Consider the following 23,970-nt stretch of genomic DNA (forward strand, 5'->3'; position numbering starts at 1 on the left):
TTCATAATTATTGCACGTCAAAGTTGACATGCACGATGAATACACCGGCGCGTTGGACTCGAAAAATGAAAATTTGAAGAGTTGCTCCTTGACAAGGAAAAATGGTCGTTTAAGTCCCAGGTGTGAGACACATGTTAAATGATCGACAGGTAGCTACAGTACAAAGACCACGCGTGTCACTCTGAGCATCTTAATTAGTTTCATAATTATAGCCCGTCAAAGTTGACCTGCACGATGAATACACCGGCGCGTTGGAGTCGAGAAATGAAAATTTGACGAGTTGGTCCTCGACAAGGAAAAATGGTCGTGTAAGCCCCAGGTCTGAAACTCATGTTAAGTGATCGACAGGTAGCTAGAGTACAAAGACCACGCGTGTCACTTTGAGCATCTTTATTAGTTTCAGAATTATAGCCCGTCAAAGTTGACCTGCACGATGATAGCGCCGGCGCGTTGAACTCGAAACATGAAAATTTGACGAGTTGCTCCTTGAGAAGGAAAAATGGACGTTTATGCCCCAGATCTGAAACTCATGCTAAATGATCGACAGGTAGCTACAGTACAAAGAGCACGCGTGTCACTTTGAGCATCTTTATTAGTTTCATAATTATAACCCGTCAAAGTTGGCCTGCACGATGAATACACCGGCGCGTTGGAGTCGAGAAATGAAAATTTTACGAGTTGGTCCTCGACAAGGAAAAATGGTCGTGTAAGCCCCAGGTCTGAAACTCATGTTAAGTGATCGACAGGTAGCTAGAGTACAAAGACCACGCGTGTCACTTTGAGCATCTTTATTAGTTTCAGAATTATAACCCGTCAAAGTTGACCTGCACGATGAATACACCGGCGCGTTGGAGTCGAGAAATGAAAATTTGACGAGTTGGTCCTCGACAAGGAAAAATGGTCGTGTAAGCCCCAGGCCTGAAACTCATGTTAAGTGATCGACAGGTAGCTAGAGTACAAAGACCACGCGTGTCACTTTGAGCATCTTTATTAGTTTCAGAATTATAACCCGTCAAAGTTGACCTGCACGATGAATACAGCGGCGCGTTGGAGTCGAGAAATGAAAATTTGACGAGTTGGTCCTCGACAAGGAAAAATGGTCGTGTAAGCCCCAGGTCTGAAACTCATGTTAAGTGATCGACAGGTAGCTAGAGTACAAAGACCACGCGTGTCACTCTGAACATCTTAATTAGTTTCATAATTACAGCGCGTGAAAGTTTGCCCGCACGACGAATACGCCGGCTCGTTGGACTGGAAAAATGAAAATTTGACGGGTTGCTTTTTGAAAAGGAAAAATGGTCGTTTAAGGTCCAGGTCTGAAGCAGATGTTAAATTATCGACAGGTAGCTACAGTACAAAGAGCACGCGTGTCACTTTGAGCATCTTAATTAGTCTCATAATTGCAGCGCATGAAAGTTGGCCCGCATGATGAATACGCCGGCATGTTGGACTCGACAAATGAAAATTTGACGGGTTGCTCCTTGAGAAGGAAAAATCGTTCTTTAAGCCCCAGGTCTGAAACTCATGTTAAATGATCGAGGGGTAGCTAGAGTACAAAGAGCACGCGTGTCGCTTTGAACATCTTAATTAGTTTCATAAATACAGCGCGTGAAAGTTGGCACGCACGATGAATACACCGGCGCGTTGGAGTTGAGAAATGAAAATTTGACGGGATGCTCCTTGAGAAGGAAAAATCGTTCTTTAAGCCCCAGGTCTGAAACTCATGTTAAATGATCGAGAGGTAGCTAGAGTACAAAGAGCACGCGTGTCGCTATCAATATCTTAATTAGTTTCATAAATAAAGCGCGTGAAAGTTGGCACGCACGATGAATACACCGGCGCGTTGGAGTCGAGAAATGAAAATTTGACGGGTTGCTCCTTGCGAAGGAAAAATCGTTCTTTAAGCCCCAGGTCTGAAACTCATGTTAAATGATCGAGAGGTAGCTAGAGTACAAAGAGCACGCGTGTCGCCATCAACATCTTAATTAGTTTCATAAATACAGCGCGTGAAAGTTGGCACGCACGATGAATACACCGGCGCGTTGGAGTCGAGAAATGAAAATTTGACGGGTTGCTCCTTGACAAGGAAAAATGGTCGTTTAAGCCCCAGGTCTGAAACTCATGTTAAATGATCGAGAGGTAGCTAGAGTACAAAGAGCAAGCGTGTCGCTATCAACATCTTAATTAGTTTCATAAATACAGCGCGTGAAAGTTGGCACGCACGATGAATACACCGGCGCGTTGGAGTCGAGAAATGAAAATTTGACGGGATGCTCCTTGAGAAGGAAAAATCATTCTTTAAGCCCCAGGTCTGAAACTCATGTTAAATGATCGAGAGGTAGCTAGAGTACAAAGAGCACGCGTGTCGCTATCAATATCTTAATTAGTTTCATAAATAAAGCGCGTGAAAGTTGGCACGCACGATGAATACACCGGCGCGTTGGAGTCGAGAAATGAAAATTTGACGGGTTGCTCCTTGAGAAGGAAAAATCGTTCTTTAAGCCCCAGGTCTGAAACTCATTGTAAATGATCGAGAGGTAGCTAGAGTACAAAGAGCACGCGTGTCGCTATCAACATCTTAATTAGTTTCATAAATACAGCGCGTGAAAGTTGGCACGCACGATGAATACACCGGCGCGTTGGAGTCGAGAAATGAAAATTTGACGGGTTGCTCCTTGACAAGGAAAAATGGTCGTTTAAGCCCCAGGTCTGAAACTCATGTTAAATGATCGAGAGGTAGCTAGAGTACAAAGAGCAAGCGTGTCGCTATCAACATCTTAATTAGTTTCATAAATACAGCGCGTGAAAGTTGGCACGCACGATGAATACACCGGCGCGTTGGAGTCGAGAAATGAAAATTTGACGGGATGCTCCTTGAGAAGGAAAAATCGTTCTTTAAGCCCCAGGTCTGAAACTCATGTTAAATGATCGAGAGGTAGCTAGAGTACAAAGAGCGCGCGTTTCGCTATCAATATCTTAATTAGTTTCATAAATAAAGCGCGTGAAAGTTGGCACGCACGATGAATACACCGGCGCGTTGGAGTCGAGAAATGAAAATTTGACGGGTTGCTCCTTGAGAAGGAAAAATCGTTCTTTAAGCCCCAGGTCTGAAACTCATGTTAAATGATCGAGAGGTAGCTAGAGTACAAAGAGCACGCGTGTCGCCATCAACATCTTAATTAGTTTCATAAATACAGCGCGTGAAAGTTGGCACGCACGATGAATACACCGGCGCGTTGGAGTCGAGAAATGAAAATTTGACGGGTTGCTCCTTGACAAGGAAAAATGGTCGTTTAAGCCCCAGGTCTGAAACTCATGTTAAATGATCGAGAGGTAGCTAAAGTACAAAGAGCACGCGTGTCGCCATCAACATCTTAATTAGTTTCATAAATACAGCGCGTGAAAGTTGGCACGCACGATGAATACACCGGCGCGTTGGAGTCGAGAAATCAAAATTTGACGGGTTGCTCCTTGAGAAGGAAAAATCGTTCTTTAAGCCCCAGGTCTGAAACTCATGTTAAATGATCGACAGGTAGCTACAGTACAAAGAGCACGCGTGTCGCTATCAACATCTTAATTAGTTTCATAAATACAGCGCGTGAAAGTTGGCACGCACGATGAATACACCGGCGCGTTGGAGTCGAGAAATGAAAATTTGACGGGTTGCTCCTTGAGAAGGAAAAATCGTTCTTTAAGCCCCAGGTCTGAAACTCATGTTAAATGATCGACAGGTAGCTACAGTACAAAGAGCACGCGTGTCGCTATCAACATCTTAATTAGTTTCATAAATACAGCGCGTGAAAGTTGGCACGCACGATGAATACACCGGCGCGTTGGAGTCGAGAAATGAAAATTTGACGGGATGCTCCTTGAGAAGGAAAAATCGTTCTTTAAGCCCCAGGTCTGAAACTCATGTTAAATGATCGACAGGTAGCTACAGTACAAAGAGCACGCGTGTCGCTATCAACATCTTAATTAGTTTCATAAATAAAGCGCGTGAAAGTTGGCACGCACGATGAATACACCGGCGCGTTGGAGTCGAGAAATGAAAATTTGACGGGTTGCTCCTTGACAAGGAAAAATGGTCGTTTAAGCCCCAGGTCTGAAACTCATGTTAAATGATCGAGAGGTAGCTAGAGTACAAAGAGCAAGCGTGTCGCTATCAACATCTTAATTAGTTTCATAAATACAGCGTGTGAAAGTTGGCACGCACGATGAATACACCGGCGCGTTGGAGTCGAGAAATGAAAATTTGACGGGTTGCTCCTTGAGAAGGAAAAATCGTTCTTTAAGCCCCAGGTCTGAAACTCATGTTAAGTGATCGACAGGTAGCTAGAGTACAAAGAGCACGCGTGTCGCTATCAATATCTTAATTAGTTTCATAAATAAAGCGCGTGAAAGTTGGCACGCACGATGAATACACCGGCGCGTTGGAGTCGAGAAATGAAAATTTGACGGGTTGCTCCTTGACAAGGAAAAATGGTCGTTTAAGCCCCAGGTCTGAAACTCATGTTAAATGATCGAGAGGTAGCTAGAGTACAAAGAGCAAGCGTGTCGCTATCAACATCTTAATTAGTTTCATAAATACAGCGCGTGAAAGTTGGCACGCACGATGAATACACCGGCGCGTTGGAGTCGAGAAATCAAAATTTGACGGGATGCTCCTTGAGAAGGAAAAATCGTTCTTTAAGCCCCAGGTCTGAAACTCATGTTAAATGATCGAGAGGTAGCTAGAGTACAAAGAGCACGCGTGTTGCTATCAATATCTTAATTAGTTTCATAAATAAAGCGCGTGAAAGTTGGCACGCACGATGAATACACCGGCGCGTTGGAGTCGAGAAATGAAAATTTGACGGGATGCTCCTTGAGAAGGAAAAATCGTTCTTTAAGCCCCAGGTCTGAAACTCATGTTAAATGATCGAGAGGTAGCTAGAGTACAAAGAGCACGCGTGTCGCTATCAATATCTTAATTAGTTTCATAAATAAAGCGCGTGAAAGTTGGCACGCACGATGAATACACCGGCGCGTTGGAGTCGAGAAATGAATATTTGACGGGTTGCTCCTTGAGAAGGAAAAATCGTTCTTTAAGCCCCAGGTCTGAAACTCATGTTAAATGATCGAGAGGTAGCTAGAGTACAAAGAGCACGCGTGTCGCCATCAACATCTTAATTAGTTTCATAAATACAGCGCGTGAAATTTGGCACGCACGATGAATACACCGGCGCGTTGGAGTCGAGAAATGAAAATTTGACGGGTTGCTCCTTGACAAGGAAAAATGGTTGTTTAAGCCCCAGGTCTGAAACTCATGTTAAATGATCGAGAGGTAGCTAGAGTACAAAGAGCAAGCGTGTCGCTATCAACATCTTAATAAGTTTCATAAATACAGCGCGTGAAAGTTGGCACGCACGATGAATACACCGGCGCGTTGGAGTCGAGAAATCAAAATTTGACGGGTTGCTCCTTGAGAAGGAAAAATCGTTCTTTAAGCCCCAGGTCTGAAACTCATGTTAAATGATCGACAGGTAGCTACAGTACAAAGAGCACGCGTGTCGCTATCAACATCTTAATTAGTTCCATAAATACAGCGCGTGAAAGTTGGCCTGCATGATGAATACACCGGCGCGTTGGAGTCAAGGAATGACAATTTGACGGGTTGCTCCTTGACAAGGAAAAATGGTCGTTTAAGCCCGAGGTCTCAAACGCATGATAAATGATCGACAGGTGGCTACAATAGAAAGACCGCGCGTGTCACCTTGAACATCTTAATTTCTTTTTATAATTATAGCCCGTCAAAGTTGACCTGCACGATGATTGCGCCGACGCGTTGGACGAGAAAAATGAAAATTTGACGAGATGCTGCTTGACAAGGAAAAATGGTCGTTTAAGCCCCAGGTCTGAAACTGATGTGAAATGATTGACAGGTAGCTAGAGTACAAAGAGCGTGTCAATTTGAACATCTTAATTACTTTCATGATTACAGTGTGTGAAAGTTGCCCCGCACGATGAATACGCCGCGCGTTGGACTCGAAAAATGAAAATTTTACAGGTTGGTCCTCGACAAGGAAAAATGGTCGTTTAAGCCCCAGGTCTGAATCTCATGATAAATGATCACCACGTAGCTACAGTACAAAGACCACGCGTGTCACTTTGAGCGTCTTTATTAGTTTCAGAATTATAGCCCGTCAAAGTTGACGTGCACGATGATTGCGCCGGCGAGTTGAACTCGAAACATGATAATTTGACGAGTTGCTCCTTGACAAGGTAAAATGGACGTTTATGCCCCAGGTCTGAAACTCGTGCTAAATGATCGAGAGGTAGCTAGAGTACAAAAAGCATGGGTGTCACTTTGAGCATCTCAATTAGTTTCATAATTACAGTGCCTGAAAGTTTGCCCGCACGACGGACGCCGGCGCGTTGGAGTCGAAAAATGAAAATTTGACGAGTTGCTCCTTGACAAGGAAAAATGGTCGTTTAAGGCCGAGATCTGAAACTCATAATACATAATCGACAGGTGGCTACAATAGAAAGACCGCGCGTGTCACTTTGAACATCTTAATTAGTTTCATAATTACAGCCCGTCAAAGTTGACCTGCACGATGATTGCGCCGGCGCGTTCGACTCGAAACATGAAAATTTGACGAGTTGCTCCTTGACAAGGAAAAATGGTCGTTTAAGCCCAGGTCTGAAACTCATGTTAAATGATCGAGAGGTAGCTAGAGTACAAAGAGCATGGGTGTCACTTTGAACATCTTAATTAGTTTCATAATTACAGCGCGTGAAAGTTGGCCCGCACGATGAATACTCCGGCGCGTTCGACTCGAAAAATGAAAATTTGACTGTTTGCTCCTTGACAAGGAAAAATGGTCGTTTAAGGCCGAGATCTGAAACTCATAATACATGATCGACAGGTGGCTACAATAGAAAGACCGCGCGTGTCACTTTGAACATCTTAGTTTCATAATTATAGCCCGTCAAATTTGACCTGCACGATGATTGCGCCGGCGCGTTGGACTCGAAACATGAAAATTTGACGAGTTGCTCCTTGACAAGGAAAAATGGTCGTTTAAGCCCCAGGTCTGAAACTCATGTTAAATGATGATGAGGTAGCTAGAGTACAAAAAGCATGGGTGTCACTTTGAACATCTTAATTACTTTCATAATTACACCGTGTGAAAGTTGGCCCGCACGATGAATACGCGCGCGTTGGACTCGAACAATGAAAATTTGACGAGTTGCTCCTTGACAAGGAAAAGAAAAAATGTCCGTTTACGCCCCAGGTCTGAAACTCGTGATAAATGATCGACAGGTTGCTACAGTACATAGACCACGCGTGTCACTTTGAGCATCTTAATTAGTTTCATGATTACAGCGCGTCAAAGTTGACCTGCACGATGATTGCGCCGGCGCGTTGAACTCGAAAAATGAAAATTTGACGGGTTGCTCCTTGACAAGGAAAAATGGTCGTTTAAGCTCCAGGTCTGAAACTCATGTTAAATGATCGACAGGCAGCTACAGTACAAAGAGCACGCGTGTCGCTATCAACATCTTAATTAGTTTCATAAATACAGCGCGTGAAAGTCGGCACGCACGATGAATACACCGGCGCGTTGGAGTCGAGAAATGAAAATTTGACGGATTGCTCCCTGAGAAGGAAAAATCGTTCTTTAAGCCCCAGGTCTGAAACTCATGTTAAAGGATCACTAAAGTGGTATCTAACATGTCCAAAAACTGCTGTCATCTTGTAAAGCAGTATGTGAAAAGCATTCCCACAATATTTCTGTCCAAAGTTGTTTCAGCGCGGCGCAATTACTTCGCAAGATCACTGCCTCGGTGACCGGTCGGAGAGCTCCAACTGCAGACCACACCCACTCTAGTGTGACGTTTGTGGTAGAGAGCCCCCCATTCGTTCGTAGGAATACCCGTCTGCTACGAACATTGCTGTTTCTTATTGACTTGTATTCGTTATATGATTCGTTTGTAGTTTTCTGTAAAACAAAGTATGTATGAACCCCGACAAAATAAGAATGCGATGACAAGGCCCAGTGCTTCTGTGCAATCTCAAAAATTCACAGTAGCAGAAAGCAGCCAATGACGGCGCTATTGTGGTGCCACCTGTTAGCCAGTGAACCACTTACAGCGAAAACGGTCAGAGAGGCTGCACGCTGTCGGGAAGCACTGGGGTATCGCTGTACAACACATACAGTTAGATTGGGGGCTCCACCCATCGTTCTTCCCGCCGTGTCTGCGATCCCCAAAAATCTGGCGTTGGACCGGAAAAATGAAAATTTGACGAGCTGCTCCTTGACAAGGAAAAACGGTCGTTTAAGTCACAGGTCACCACCATGCGTCCACCATTGCGCAAATAGACCCTGCACACACAATTGGGATCTCATAATACATCTAGTATTCACGAAAATTTAATTTAAGTAGGTCGTGCCGCTCGTGCACACGTAAAATGCACAGTAAATCCACATTTGCCATTTCCGTTTTGCTGCCGCGCGGCGTGCCTTACATAGCGTTGTAACAACCGTTGCGTCTGATTGCAAACATGCCGTGTTTCTGCAGTAGGTTAGATTTTATTTGTGTTATAGTTCATCACAGAACATATATGTGAGGTCATTTTTAATTGGACTGGTGGGCAGATTGAAGGAGAACTGTGACGAAAGAAATGTTTCTCATTCAGGTGTTATCACGGACATTCTGATTTCACTGGACGACCGTTTCCTCTACATTGCATGTTGGTTGCACGGTGACGTCCGGCAATATGATATCACCAACCGCAGAGAACCAAACTTGGTTGGCCAGGTAAGTAAAGCGCTGATGAGAAGTGTTTCCTAGGTGTTGTATACAACGAAGGAAGTTGACCATGGAACAGTTTTTTTTTCATTTATTTATCATTTACCCAATACGGCATGACGCCCTGCCCTAAAAACAATTTCCATCCTTCATGAAGTTTCAGCACGCGATTTGTTAAAGCCATTCACCCTGTAACAGCTCATACAATTATCAGCAATCATGTGCCATTATCGTGTTGCATTAGGGCGGCCTCAATTAGTACAAAATAACGCACGGAACACTGCCATGAGAACGTTCTGTAGGATGAGCTGGGGCGGAGCCCTAGTTATGGTGCCTGCATGCACGTTGGAGAACGCGCATGAAGGCACACTTGCCCTATTATGGATTCGGCATGAGCCGGCGCAGCGCGCCCATTCTTTTCTACGCGATAAGCTTAAAGTTTCGCAGTGTTTCTGCATGAAATGCTGATATCAGTGCTTCGTATATTACAGGTAAGTTTTCTTGCACATTCAAATAGGAAACTTAAAACAATGAGAGACGTGTGGAAGTTAAAAAAAATCCCAAAAGGACGTAAAGCGCAAAAGGACGTAATTCATTGGTGGAATTCATTGGTGGAATTCATTGGTGTAAGGACGTAATTCATTGATGGATAAGGGAGTGAAAGAGCGTCTTTTTGCGCTTCGCGGCGACCAGCCGCGACAAAAATACGTAAACCGAAACCAATTAATTACTGCAACAAATGACCCGCTTCGGTGGCAGATTTTTCTCTGAAAGGTGTCCACTGAAGGTCCCAAAAGGGGTAGTACCCATTTTAATACCGACAGCGCCCTGCTTTAGAAGTTACGCTTTTTTACGAAACTCATTTGCATTTTTATTTAAATAATGAGCGCCTCGCGCTCATTCACGCGGTGCGCATCTTGTAGGCGGTATTGGACAGATACTTGTAAAAAAGAAAGTTATTCGATTGGTGCACCGGTTCGCGAATTATTTAGCCCGGGGATTTAACTGAAACACCCTGTATATATAGGCTGTAATGATTAATCAACGTGCAAAGCTGTCTCTGTGGCATGTGCATTACTTGTTATGACATCTGGATTACAAATGCGTGGGAAGGCCTGCAGGCGCGAACAATGACACAATGTTAAGGATGAACAAGTAAAATTTAAAAAAGAGAAATAGGAATTTCGACTCCCCTTCCCCTTGTAACGCTAGTGATTAAAGATTCTTTCTGTACTATTGTTCCTTTACGAAGTACAACGGAAGGTGGTGAAGTAGGTAGGCATACAATGGAAAGTGGTCTACTTTTCACACGCTAAGCATACAGGAGAGTGGTCAGCATTACAGCAATTAAAGCGAAACAGAACAGTAATTGATTATGCCATAGTGCCAGTACGGTGTTAATAAGCCTTCCCGGAAGAAAACCTGACTCTCTCGTCTGCTGTTATTCTCGGAGCTCTCTTTGTAAAAGAAGAAGAAGTAATACGAAAACGCAATGGTCCGCGGATCGAATCAACGAACGCGAAAGCCAATACCAACATCTATACCACTGAGCCAACAACACCTTTTTTTCCCACCTTTTATTAACGTATACACACAAGTGCGCTCAAGTACAAGTACGTCACATGTCGGGATACACCACAATTACCTTGCTACGCCGAGGGCCATTACAAAACCTCGAAGCATAAAACTCAGTACCGTTTGAATTTGGACATGACAAATCTACAAGCACTTAAGGGTCAGACAACATATCTAACCAATCTGGCACTTCTAAACGCCGCATAAGGCATAGCTTAAGTTAAGATATCTCCATCTTAAAGTATCTCATAGGAGGCATTAACGGTTCTTCGTTCCTGTCAGCCATACGAATTTTCCAAAGACAGCACATGGCTATAAGCATGACGAGCCAACAACACATCAGGTTATCATCCTGAGGGATCAAGACGCAAATGCTTCTGAAGCCACACTGAACCCGTCTCACTTCTTTCGTCGTGGGAAAAAAAAAAGAAAGAAGAAAAAGTGGAGCATCCTACCGGGGGGGGGGGGGGGGGTTGCATACAAAGTTGTAAAGCGTAGAAGGTAGGTTCAGCTTTCATGCCTGACATGGACAATTTCAGAGGAACCCATTGTTTTCGCGAAGTACAAGCAAACGGGCACGCCGATGCATTCTGCCATGAAGCCAACACGGCGAAAATAAGTGACCCAGGAAAAAAAAAAAAAAAACTACGACGCTCTTGCGGTTCCTTGTATTCCTTGCGCACTTGTACGCTATCGAGGGACATCTCATAGAAAAACCTAAGTGTGGACACTTCTTTCTAAAGCTCGGGGACAACGGACATTCTAGCAAAACTAGGTGGAACGCATTGCTTCAATGGAGGGCAGGGAGTACGCAGGTCAAGCCAACTTTAAGATGGGGTGTCACGCAATTCTGGGAACGTGTCTGTTCAAGCCGTTTTAGCGCACGAATGTCAAATTTTAGCAGCCGTTAGGCTTAGCAGGGTGAACACGACGGAACAGCACGTTGATTAGTTTATTATTTGGTTAGTCAAAATTCGATGTTTCATTTGTTTGTCCAGGTTAGTTCAAGGTGTTGGCAGTTTCCCGCGCGCGACTGTGCATTTTATAGTCGGGTAACATTTATTTAAAGTGGTTTATTTTGCAACGGGGATATCGATTACTTTATTTGGAGGTGCGCCTCTTGTCCCCTCTTCGTACGCTTATGGTACGGATACATGGTTTTGAACGCTTTGAAAAGTAGGATGACGACGAGTCCGCTGTTAGTGGTACAGGCAAGGTTTTCTAAGTGAGACATTTTTAAGTATCGCTTTGTTCGAAGAGCAAGCCAAGCTATATGTGGCGTTATTTTGGAACTTTTGAAAGGGTGCGTCGATGGAAAATGTAGACGCGTTGCGGACGTGTACTTTTGTAATGAATGCCTGCTTCTCTGAAAGAAGGCTGGCACTTCAAAGCCGTTTTGATGGGTATGTTCGTTTACTTAAGCACTTTAAAAGCAACTCTGTTGCTGCGAATGGCACCTGTGTGACGCCCACAGGGTTAAGGGTGATATATGAGATATATCGTTATCTGTGCCGCCGCTGCGTCGCGCCGCGAAGGACAAATTGACGTGCGCGCCGCCGCTTGCAAAAAGGGGGTCGGTGTGCGCCGAGGCCCTTTTTGCAAGCGGCGGCGCGCACGTCAATTGTCCCCCACGTACTCTGTCCCCCACTCTTTCCTGTCCCTCAGACCACTTCTGTACGCCGCTCATAGCAATAGTTGATTCGTGGTGCTAACACGAAAACAAAAGACGCACACCCCACATGACATAGCACAGCGGAAGCGCTCTTGAAAACTATACGACAATGGAATCTGTGAAATCCAATATTAGCATCATGATGTCAGCCACTTCAAAGGCATGAGATGTTTGGCTTCTCATTGTTTCGGAATCGTTATTGTAAAGACATTCCAATCTGCTCAATGTCTTCTAATCCTCCCAATCCTTCTAGATATCCCAACTGAAACGGCGCCGCGATAAAGAAATCTTCCAAGAAGCGTGACGCGACGCGGACACCGAGCCCCCGAAAGTGCCCGGATCCGGCAGATGGGGCAAGATCCGGCAAATACAGCGGAAATGCAGAGCAGTGAAATCCTTTGTGCTTTTAGAAACTACATTCTCTTGACTCCTTTGTTTGGCGGTGCACTGTCCTGCAAAAGAAGGACTCCTTTCCGTAGCTTCCCGAGCCGTTTTTCTTTGAAAGCCTCCTTTAACCCTTAGAGCAAGCCGCGGTAGTATGCTGCCTGATCTGTCTCTGAACAGATGGTAACAAGATAATTAATTTGTATGTGAATAATAAAGAGTAATTACTTCCCTGTGACACACTGCACTTGATTTAAATATACTGTATAAAGAACATGGTTCTTATTCCCACACATTCAGGATATGGACACGATCTCCCAATACTCTCTCTGGCCCGGAAACTCCGGCGAAAAACTCTTGCTCATCATATCTTACATAATCTTCAGTCATTTTCCTTTTTTTTTTCGGCCCTTTTGTACTCCCGAAAGAAAGAACCTGTAGCTTAACCTAAAGCAACTCAAGATCGAACGTGCGACACACGTTTCTCCTAGCCAGGGATGGAGAAGTATCAAGTGCTCAAGTAGTACTTCAAGTACATTTCTAAGTACATTTACTTTACTTTAAGCACATTTCAAATCGTCTACATAGTACTGTGCTTAATGTGTTTTATTCAGTACTTTGCCATTAAGCAATCAAGTACCCAAACTTAGACTTCACAAAAAAAAATCACAAAAAAGTGTATGCACGAAAATAAAATCACAGAAAGTATAAAAAATGCACCATACTAAAAGCGCTAAAATGACGAAACGAAAACTGATAGCGCTATTTAAGTGTCCCTTCCTTTTTTACAATAGCGCTTCTAGCACTTTTATCAGGATGCAGCACTAACAGTCCCAGTCTGACATTTTACGAAAAACAATAACAACAACTTTACGGGATGATGGCTGGGGAGTTTCATCGCGAGGGGCGATACTCTACCCCATTGCTGGCGCTGATGCGGGGAATGAAATAATGAGCCCCTTCACGATAAGGATCGAAGTCCTGTCGTGTCCAGAAAGGTGAAGAGAGCCTTGAAGGCAGAGCATTGGTGTGCTGCATGTGGTCAGGGACCAAGCAATTTTGTGAGAGAGAGGGGGTGGGAGTCTAGCTCGTTGAGGGATGCGGAGAGTGCAGTTCGGGGAGGTTGGTGGTGTGAGCAATGGAGAAGAATGTGCTCTAGATCTTCAACAGCACCGGAGTGGCTGCAGTGGGGAGAGGCAACTTGTCTCAAGCGGTAGCGCCACTGCGCTGTGAAGGCCACGTCGAGGCGTATTCGATGAACTAATGCGGCATCTTGACGAGAGATATGTGCAGGCATGCGGAAAGCGAGCGCTGGATCAACTCTGCTCAGCATGGCGGGGGGTAGAGTGTCAGCGGTCCGCTGGCGGGTAGCCGAGGAGCTACGAGGCGTCGAAGTACGGACCGACGATCTCCTCTCAACAGTGCAATACGCGTCCGTCTCCGAGACGAGAGAGCTGCTTCGGCAGGGCTGTCAGCCTGTTCATTGCCTTCGACACCGCAATGGGCTGGAACCCATTGGAGAACGAGCCTGTGCCCTGCTTCGTAGACAAGTTTGTAAGCCATTAACACATCCATAACCAACGGTACGGAGGAGCCTCGTATGCCAGAATTTTCAATTGCCTGCAGCGCAGATGTTGAGTCAGTGAAGACCACCCAATTCCGTGGGGTAAAGTGAACGATGTGCTGCAGAAAGAGAAGTATGACATAGGGTTCCGCAGCCGTGGATGGGGTAGGATGCCAAAGGCGACGTCCTTCAACTACGCCTTCGGATGGGATGACGAATGCCGACGTGGACTTGCCATTTCGAGATGTGCCATCGGTGTATGCGGCGGCAGAGGTAGAAAACTTCGCGTCTACGAGAGCATAAAAATGGGCTCGAAGGACTTGAGAGGGAACCTGATCTCTGCGGTCCTGGAGGTTAGGAAGACGCGCGAAGGTGGGTGGCACAGGCAGAGACCAGGGGGCGTTCGGCGGTGTGACGTCCTTAGGTGTGGAGCCAGTGAGAGCCTGGCGTGTCCTCTGCGCTACGCGATGGAAATCACTTTCAGGACGTTATCGAATTTTCCTGAGGAGTGGGTGACGGGGAACGTGCGCACGCAAACGTAGGAAGTGTTAGGCCGTTTGCCGCTCACGGAGGACCTCCACCGGGAGTCCACCAGCTTCAGCTAGGACTTGCCGTGTTTCAGCCATTCTTGAAACTCCAAGGCAGCGACGAAGGCTTCGGGCGAACAGGGTCCGAAGGGTATTTAACGATGTTGTAGAAACCCTATGCAAGACTGGAAGGCTGTAAAGCACAGTCGCCCTCACCAAAGCCGCGTGAACGGCTGAGCGTTGGTCATAGAAAGATGTTGAATTGCAGGAAGCCCTCGCTGCACTTTGGTTTCAAGGTGCTTAATGTGGCGAGCCCAGCGCAGGTTCAAGTCCAGGACCACACCAAGGAAGAGATGGGAACGCTCAGGCTCGAGCGTCTTTGGACCCAAGCAAAGAGGGAAATTACGCATAGCCTTCTGAGTGAAAGGGAGCTCGACGCACTTTTCGGGCGAAAGGTCCATTCCAAGTCGCGTAAGGTAGAGATGGACATTGTTTAAGGCATGTTGCAAACGGCGCTGAATGGCTGGTCGTGACTTGCCTACTGTCCAAAGGGCAACGTCATCGGCATACACAGAGAACGCTACCTTGCGAGGAACTTTCGATTTTAGTCCTGCCAATGCCATATTATAAAGTTTCGGACAGAATCCTTCCTTGGGGTACGCCTTGATGAATAGGGTGCTTGGGGCTTTGGCCGTGGGATGTGCGGATAGCGACAGTTCGGTCCGAAAGGAAATCGTGAAGCCAGCTGAAGAGGCGACCAGATACGGCAAAAAACAGCAGCCCGTGGAGCACACAGATGTGCGAGACGGTGTCATACGCGCGCTTAATGTCCAGCAAGACCGATACAACGATCCTCCAATGACACGAGCATGTTGGACTGTTGAAACTAGGTCGAGAACTGGATCTATGGAGCTTCGGTGGCGACGAAATTGAGCCATTTCTTGAGGGAACGCACCTTGTTTTTCGAGCCACCAGTCGAGGCGATGCAAAACCATTCTCTCCATCAGTTTGCCCATGCAGCATTTGGGGGTTTGCCTGGTTTTAGGATGGGAACAACTAATGCCTCCTTCCACGTAGATGGTACGGATCCCCGTCGCCAAGCCGTATTATGAACATGAAGGATAGCTTGGAGTGAGTGCTTTTCAAGGTTTCGCAGTGCGGCGTAGGTGATTTTATCTATTCCTGGGGACGATCGCACATTCACAAGTTTCAAAACAGTCTTCAGCTCGACTAGAGCAAAGTCGCGGTCCATAACGTCCGGTGGGCGGAGACAGTCTTGCTGGATTTCTGTCGTCAAGCTCTGGACAAAACTGTTGTGTACCGCAGACGTTGAAGCAGCCGCCGGTGTCGTTAGAACCACGGGTTAGAACCACGTTAGAACCACGGGTGTAGACAAAATCACGCTTGCGACAGATTTTGTCGCAAGCGTGATTTTGTCTACACCCTTAGCGATAGCCAATGCCGCGAGAGGATTCTTTTGTGGGGGCGCATCCTTCAGAGCTCGAATTGTCCTCCAGATCTTTGTGGCGGGGTGAAACGGTGAAAGCTGTTGCCAAAACTTACGCCAACGCTTCCGGTCTTCGTTCTTAAGTTCTCGTGTTACCTTACCGTTACCGTTGTATAACCATTAACGGGATATGCAGCATCCATGGCATGTTCGCATACAGCTATGAAAGGGAACTTGTACTGATGGAGATCATATTTAAAATCAGGGAGCTTGTTACGTAGGCTGCGAGGATTCCACTGCATCGCGATGGCCCTTCTATACATTTCCATCATGCGGAGGTAAAGATAATGCCTCCAATGCCAAAAGCGCTTTAACCTCGGGCAGTTGCGACGCACCAGGAAATGCAGAGAAAATTGCCTTGACTGCCGTGAGTACCGCAGAGAAGAGTGTCAGAGAAGGGACAGCTTCGGTGGTTGATGGCGCTAACTGTCTTCTCATGCATCATGCGTCTGTTACACCGGCCTAAGTGGGTGTAATCTGCGTGGATGGACCAGGATGTGTCGGGTGGCTGGTTCTGATGGGCTTCGCCGCGGTGGTGTTCTGCAACCTTCGTTCGCCTTGTGCAGACCGAGGTGGGAGTGTAGGAAAGCCGTGTTCATTCGTACGAGGCGTGACGGTGGCATTACCGCCCCTGGGAGCGACAGAAGGAAGTAGTAATATTCGGTCTTGATGTCTTTTCGTGGCGGCGGTCTTCACGGGACATAAAGAGAACGATGCAGAATGGCCGGATTTACAGTTAGCACAATTTGGCTCTCTCTTATTGTTTCAGTCTGATCGGCGGTGAGGCCAAGCGCATATGCCACACCTAGTAGCACCTCTGCAATTTCGAGCAATATGGCCAAATCGTTGACAGTTATAGCACTGCATGGAGCCTTCTATGTATTCGTGAACGACAAAGGTGTGAAACCCGTGGGCAATTCGGTGTGGAAGTGGGATTGTGGGTTGAAATGTTAGGGCGACGCTGCGTAGCGGGGTGAACACATCTCCGCCATCTTCTGTCATGGAGTGCCAAACTTGTAGTCTTGCAGATATAACCCCTGCGTCTCTCAGGTAAGAGAACGAGATAGTCATGGGAGTAGTCTTTAGGTACGGTACAGCATAAATCTTGCCCATATTTCTGGCGTACGATTGAGGTACTGAAGGTAAGACAGGGATTCCAGCTAAACACTGAGCTGACAAAAGGTTGCGGGCAGCCGCTTCAGACTGGACGGAGACGAAGAGAGATCCCTCTCGGTGGAAACGGTGGTGCATAACCTGTTGTTGGGCCAGCAGGCGTATTTCGCTGGCGACTACATTAGGGTTGACCTTCCAGAAGGAGTAGTCACTAGTTGCTGGTCGGAACAGTACGGAATACCACCGGCTCGGTTCTTCCTGTAGGTGACAGTGGTGAACGGGTCATGAAGAGAAGTGGCAGTGTTGGCATCGTTCATCTCATCTGTCTGCTGGGGAGCGGCCGGTACCGAAGTGTCCATGGTGTTATCGGGAACATTCGCCTCTCGCGGATTGTCGGCATCACCCGAGGAAGGGCTCTCCACCCGTTGTCGTTTGACAGGGCTGGTGGGGACTCGTTGACCTGTAGGAACTGTCATACAGACGTCAGACCTCCCATCCAGATTATAGCGGGAGGTCCGTGAAACGTTAGATTCCTCCTTTCAAAAAGCCGGTGGCTCCAAAAAAGCCTAGTCTATAAAATTTGACTCTATTCCGGAGCAACGAAAAAGCGCGACTTTACCCTTGGACTTCTTCATTTCTTCTAAACATTTTAACTGCGGAATTTAACCTGCGTGAACAATACCATGCAGCATGATGCAGGACGAATTCTATGATCAGAACAACTACTAGATGAAATGTTGCAGTGTTGCTGTATTGCATTTCTGGGCCGTATCCGCATTATTTCTTGCGATGGAGAACAACTGTATATCTTTTGCCATATCTGGTAAAGTACAGTAAACATTCAGAAATACGAATATATCTATAAAGGGTGTTTTTTTCTTGGTTAGATTTTTTAATTAAAAGCCATGAGAGCCATGAGAGCAGCATTTTTGCAGTCGAGTTCTGCGGCCAGGCCGACGTCCTCTCGAAGATATGCAGCTATAAAAATGACTAACTACCTAAAATTCATTAATGCAATCTTAATTACATTTCGTGCAAAAGCGCGAGATCAGAGTGAGACAACTGTGACAACAACACGACTGTCATATCAGGGATAATGTACTATGCAGTAAATCTCTACAGGAAATGACAGTTTCAAAAACTGGGCGATACGGTCATTATAACGGGTGAAACGTTGGACGCATCATCGTAGAAGAAACAGGCAGAACTTCGCAGCATTTGCTGACAGGTATTTGCCCAATGTGGAACGCTTCAAGATTTTGCGTGTCATCCTTGCGCAGAGGCCATGACATTTTACCAACAAAGCTTATTTGATGAAGAGAATTAATTGTTGAGAGACGTGAAATGTTAAAATAGTACCAATGCTTCTATGCAAAGACACCGCGCACATTATGACATTGCGACCGGCAGCACGAGGAATTGGTCAATTGTCACTTCAGTTCTCTCAATGCATGGTTGTAGTGCTTTTTTAAAATATTGTTTCCTTCACTGGCAATTAATAATCATTCTATGTCACAATGTGTGATTGAATTACATGGTGAAATGAAGTAATTAACAGTCTGAAAATACATACTTTTCATTTTTACATTTTGCGTTTGCTTCATTTGTCACATGTTGCTACAGCTTACAGTCGTGTAAAAATGAAGGATTACATTATGCTTCACCCTGTTTCATTTTCATTTTTATATTGTATTTCAAAAAGCAGCCATGAATACCGAGAACTGTATAGTCTTTATTGGCTTGTGCTCTCCCCCTGATGTTTCTTAACCTGCTATACCCGAAGATCAGTACCGGAACAGAACACAAGGCGGGTGGTTTTGGACCAGTCAGGGACCAGTCAGAGTTTGGATAATCACAAAGCACAGCTGACTGATTGCTTTTGTACATGTAACACCAAAGAATGTACGTGGCGTCGAAATGTAGAACGCACACCCTCGTGTTCTGGGTGTCGAACTCGTCGTGTTCGGTCTCCACACATGGGTTTACCCGTTTCCACCGTTCTCTCTCTACGGGGTCCGATGGAAAACGAAAAATCCGTTTCCCTGTGTCGCAACCAGGTACACAGCACGTCTTAGGCATGCTGGTACGCAGTTACGAACGAACAATGAGGCAAATGAACTGTCGATGATGTCGGATCCACATTCCAGTTGCCGACTGAACACGTGTAGCCCTATGGTTGCGTCGTAACCTAGCGGAGGACGGCGCCCCCCGATCAACACTAGCGCCCCGCGCGACACCTCCGGACCCTAAAGAAGTCGCTCCATTGTATTCCGCCGGAGTTCCCTGACCAGAGACAGTATTGAGAGACGGTGATATGAACTAATAAGGGAAAGAGGAACACCGCGGAATTGTATGAATCGTAGTCGGAATCGTATGAATACTGGAATCAGAGCACCTTTGGAAAATCCATGACCACCCTACCCTTAAATTCCTGACTTTCAAAATAGTTAAGGATTATTTCCTTTTGTTTCAACAGAGCAAGTCCTGTCGATTCTTATTTAAGTGACTTACTCTGCGAGTTAGGATAAATGAGTGTTTAAAAAAAGTCAATGGACCACCCTTTCTAACACTTTAAAAAAGACCGCCAACACATAAATGACCCGATTGTAGGGGACACAAGGTTCCTTTACACGAGTCTTGATCGGCCAAGGTGGAATATCCCGGATGTGATTCTTGACTCGTGGCCTCACTCCAGGGTGTTGCTGATAGAACTGAAGAACTCTGGTGGCGCATGTCCGTAGCTGAGTAACGTCGTGGTTACCTACGGGTCGCCACATCACTCCCCCTCAGATGCGGCGATAATAGCGGAGACAACCGCGTCTTAGCCGCAGGAGGCGAGCGATGATGACCCAGAACGAGACGCACTACCGAAGACATATACACAACACATCACTCGTTGGCGACACGTGAGAGCATCGTAGTGCAGGAAAACAGTGCGGCACGTGACGAGATTTTGCCAGAGAGCTGCGGCGCGATAGCGTAGGGCGCCGTCGAAGCCGATGCCAGGCACAGGAGCTCGTAGGGTCCCTGGGAAGGTGAGGCTGCAGTAGCGGTGATGAATGCTGGAGAAATTGTGCCGTGGTGTCAGCTGCCGCGGCATACCGCGATAGGCGAGCTTGAGGCTTTGAGGTCTCGGCCGGCAGGAGAAGAGCGAAATGTTGCGGGATCTGGTCCATGAATGCGACGCTTGCAATACAGTGAAGTGACCTGCGTGCCGGTGGATGTGGCATAAAGATAATCACTTCCAGGAAGGTGACTTATACTTTGGCTGTGGGTCCCAATTCGCTAAGTTGGATTTTGCGGAAAAAAAATCACTGCACTCTTTGGCGCACTGCAGAAATGCGATAGCATTACGGCTCGAAGGCACAGGAAGAACAACAACTCCATTTCGGATGCGAAAGAAGCACGCTGTCGCCGCAGTGCTCCACGGAACGATAAAAGAAGCTGTCAAATAGAAGACGAGCAACGCGATGTCGGCCACTTCAAAGGAATCAGGTGTATCATGTTGTCCTCAGCGTTATCTAGAGCACTTCCGATCTTCCGATAAATATCCCTACTTATTTGTAAGGTCATGAACGTTAACGCATGTGTGTCACCGTACACGATGACTCGGACGATTCCTCATCGTCTGGGTGGTCTTCAATTCCGGCGAACGCTCCGCAACACGTCGCCTACGCTATAACTCCGCGGCATCCGTGGTGTCGTACGACATTACACCAAACGCGCTGTGCAGACACTAGGAAGTTCCAGCAGATCGCAAGTGCTCTACGAAAACGATACAATAAAGGTCAATACAATACAGGGAGGTCGACGCAATAAAGGAAGCTGTCAGTCCAAAGATCCACAACATTGTGTGCGTTCCTAAGCCTAATGAAGTGAACTCGGGAGTATCCTTCTGCTCGAAGCGCCGTTTCAAAGCCGGAACGAGTTACTGGATAATATCAGTACCTACGTTTCAGAACCAGGTCGAATAAACCAGCGAGTTACACCTACGTTCCAACTGCCGGGCGTGCGCTCTCGGAGGACGACGAGTGTGTCCACACCAAAGTTCGCCGTACGATACGAAGTTCGCCGTACTCCAGAGATAAACCTACGACTGCGAGGGAAGCGAGACTTCCACAGCCGCTACGAGCCAATCCTTTGTTTTCATGCGCCACGGACCCTCGCCTTGTCCTTCGCTTTGATTGGTTGGTCGATGCCGGTCACAACGAAGGAGCGTCTGCTTGGACTGCGCTAGAGAAAGGGCCTCCGGCGTCCTCCAAGTGACATTTGTGCCGTTGCGGGCGCCGTTCCGGGCTCCCACCCAGACAGAACACCATCTCCTGCGGACGTCCGAAATAGATCCCAATGTCCATATCCGAAAACTGACATCCGTAGCCGTATATCCGCCGGAGGTCCTGTTGCGGGCGTTTCACGGATTGTCCGAATCAGCTCCGTGATGGGATGCTGTACGGATCATGTATTTGAAGAGAGAGAGAAACGCGGGACGATGTAGCACTGCAGAAATTCGGCTTTCCATGAACCAACTTACTTTCTCACGCTACATGAGTAAGAAACAGAGACACTACCTCTACGCCGACTTAATACGCCAAACAATTTCTCATTTCGCCGTTATTTGTGCACGTAATCGAATTAAACTTAGACAGCCCACCCTTCATTTTGAGTCACAGGCGAACAGGGCTCTCGATTGTGTAGAAGCTCGCGAGAACACCAATGTACAGTGTCTGTTCCCTGTTTGGAAGTGAGTGTTCCAAAGCATTTCGACTGAGTGGCCCAATCTCTTGTTGCTGTTTCTTCTTTCTTTTCTTTTTATATTTGTTTTAAACGCCGCGCTGATTTTCCCTCATGGGAAGCAAAGCGGAGCAACAGAAGTGAAACGAGCGGCGACGGTGGCAGATGTTAAAAAATGGCGGAAACACGCTTTATATTTTACTACAAAGCTATACTGACTTCTGAAAAATAAAAAAAGTAACACGCCCTCGAGATACACACTACATGCCAGAGAGCTCCTGTTTCTGTCCGTATCTCCTCGTTATGTCCGCAAAGTGCACGTTCGTAGGAAGTTCGAAGCCCGGCCAAGTGGATCTCCGTAGTATCTCCGCTGGAGAAATTTCATTATTCTGCGGATATCCGTATCTCCGTGAAAGTATATCCGATGGACATCCGTAGGACAGAATTTTCTGACTGGGCAGTGGGAACGTGCCTTTGCTCATCTTGCCAAGGTCGGCGGGGATAAGTAAGACCGAGTAGTGACTTCACGCACTCTTTTTCGGGTAACTTGGAAACGAAAGAGGGCAAACGTGCCGTGGAAAGAACCACAGGTGGGTAATCAATCCCTTCAGGAGCACCATGTCACGGGGTGGCCCATCATAACACCATTCTAAAGCAAACAAGCTGGCACACGTGTTTTAAGACGTGTTATATGACCTGGTTTTCGAAAGCGAAACAAGTGAATTTCACTTCCGCAGTTGCCAAAGTAAGTTTTGCCTTTTTTTCTCTAGTTGAATCGTGAATTTTGTGTTTTGCCTATTTCTTTTATATTCCATCCGTCCGGGGAATCCTGCCGGAAAAGCGCCAGGTTCCCCTTTTACTGGTATCCCCTTCTTTCACGCGATTTCGCATTCCTTAGGAAAGATCACAGCGTTGAACGGCACGCGCGTGGTATATTCTGTCCACAACAAGCTCAGCAGCCTCACTACGTCTCTCTGCCTCAATCATGCAGCCTGTTTGAAAAAAACACAGAAATCCACTTGTGTGCCGTGCAAGACGGGGGTCGTGTACTCAATCCTCTTCAGTTGTGGCATGACTTATATTGGGAAAACGAGCCGCTGCATCAACGAACACACCCAAGAACACGTGTACTTGGTTAAAAATAAAAACAATACTGCGGAATTGGCCAAGCACGTTATCTCCTGCTCTGATTGTGTTCCCACATTCCCGAAAACTGAGTGCCTCTATTTTGACCCGTCTCGGATCATTCTTGCAGCTGCTACAATTGCCTCCCATAGCTATAGTGTAAGCCAACCCTCAGTGTTCTTAACCCCCCCTCTCCTCCTCTCTGTGACCTCCTTTCTCCAACCTGATTTTAGTACGGCTAATAAACTGTGGTGGTGGTGGTGATGATGGTGTGATGTTCTAAGGAAGAATGAGGAAGTGAGAGTTAGAGGAGTGAGGTCTGCTTGCTCAGACAAAGCGGCAAGTTTCACTCCTTTGTGCATTTTGCCGGTTCGTGAGCCTCCTGTATACCGTTCTCCTAAAGCTCAAAGTGATGCTTCGTACTTGAATGTTACACCAGCTCGCTTGTGTGCTTTTTCTCTCTTTGATATCATATTCGTAAGGGTCCCAGACAATCGAGAATATTCTAGGACTGGTGTGACGAGGATTAGTGTGCTACAAGCATTTGGTTTCACTGATCGAGAAGCCTTTGGTAATTATATTATATAATAATATAGATTTATTTTATAATATTATATTCCCATTAGCCTTCCAAGTAAAGTCTGCGCGATGAGGTATTATTCATTTTTCTTTGTAACTTACAACGTAAACGTTAACTAAAAGCGTGTTGCACTCCTCCGTAATGAAGTCGAACTGAACTGCTCACGCGCGTTGCACCTGTGTACTGCAATTCTGTATCCGAAGCAACTTTAAAGTGACTCGTTCTTTTTTTTTTTCAGTAACTCCGTAACTGCGAGTTACATTTCAGACTGCAGAGCTTCGTTATTAACTTAGTTACATTTTTCACATTGTAACTTAACTCGTAACAAGTCCTTTTTGACGGTAACTTCTCGATCTATAGTAAACGCCTTCCAATCTGCTAAATCTCCGGCCGCTG

General features: G+C 46.3%; 1 protein-coding gene across 3 annotated transcripts in view; it reads left to right on the forward strand.

Moving 5' to 3' along the window:
- LOC135373261 (methanethiol oxidase-like) overlaps window positions 1–23,970 on the forward strand; it is a 326,674-nt gene that overhangs the window by 219,977 nt on the left and 82,727 nt on the right. For all 3 annotated transcript variants that reach the window (XM_064606490.1, XM_064606489.1, XM_064606491.1), the window contains exon 8: window positions 8,684–8,805. In XM_064606490.1, the coding sequence (XP_064462560.1) occupies window positions 8,684–8,805 (122 nt within the window). The remainder of the gene's footprint in view (window positions 1–8,683; window positions 8,806–23,970) is intronic.

Source organism: Ornithodoros turicata, unplaced genomic scaffold, assembly GCF_037126465.1.
Source record: "Ornithodoros turicata isolate Travis unplaced genomic scaffold, ASM3712646v1 Chromosome23, whole genome shotgun sequence".
Taxonomy (NCBI): Eukaryota; Metazoa; Arthropoda; class Arachnida; order Ixodida; family Argasidae; genus Ornithodoros; species Ornithodoros turicata.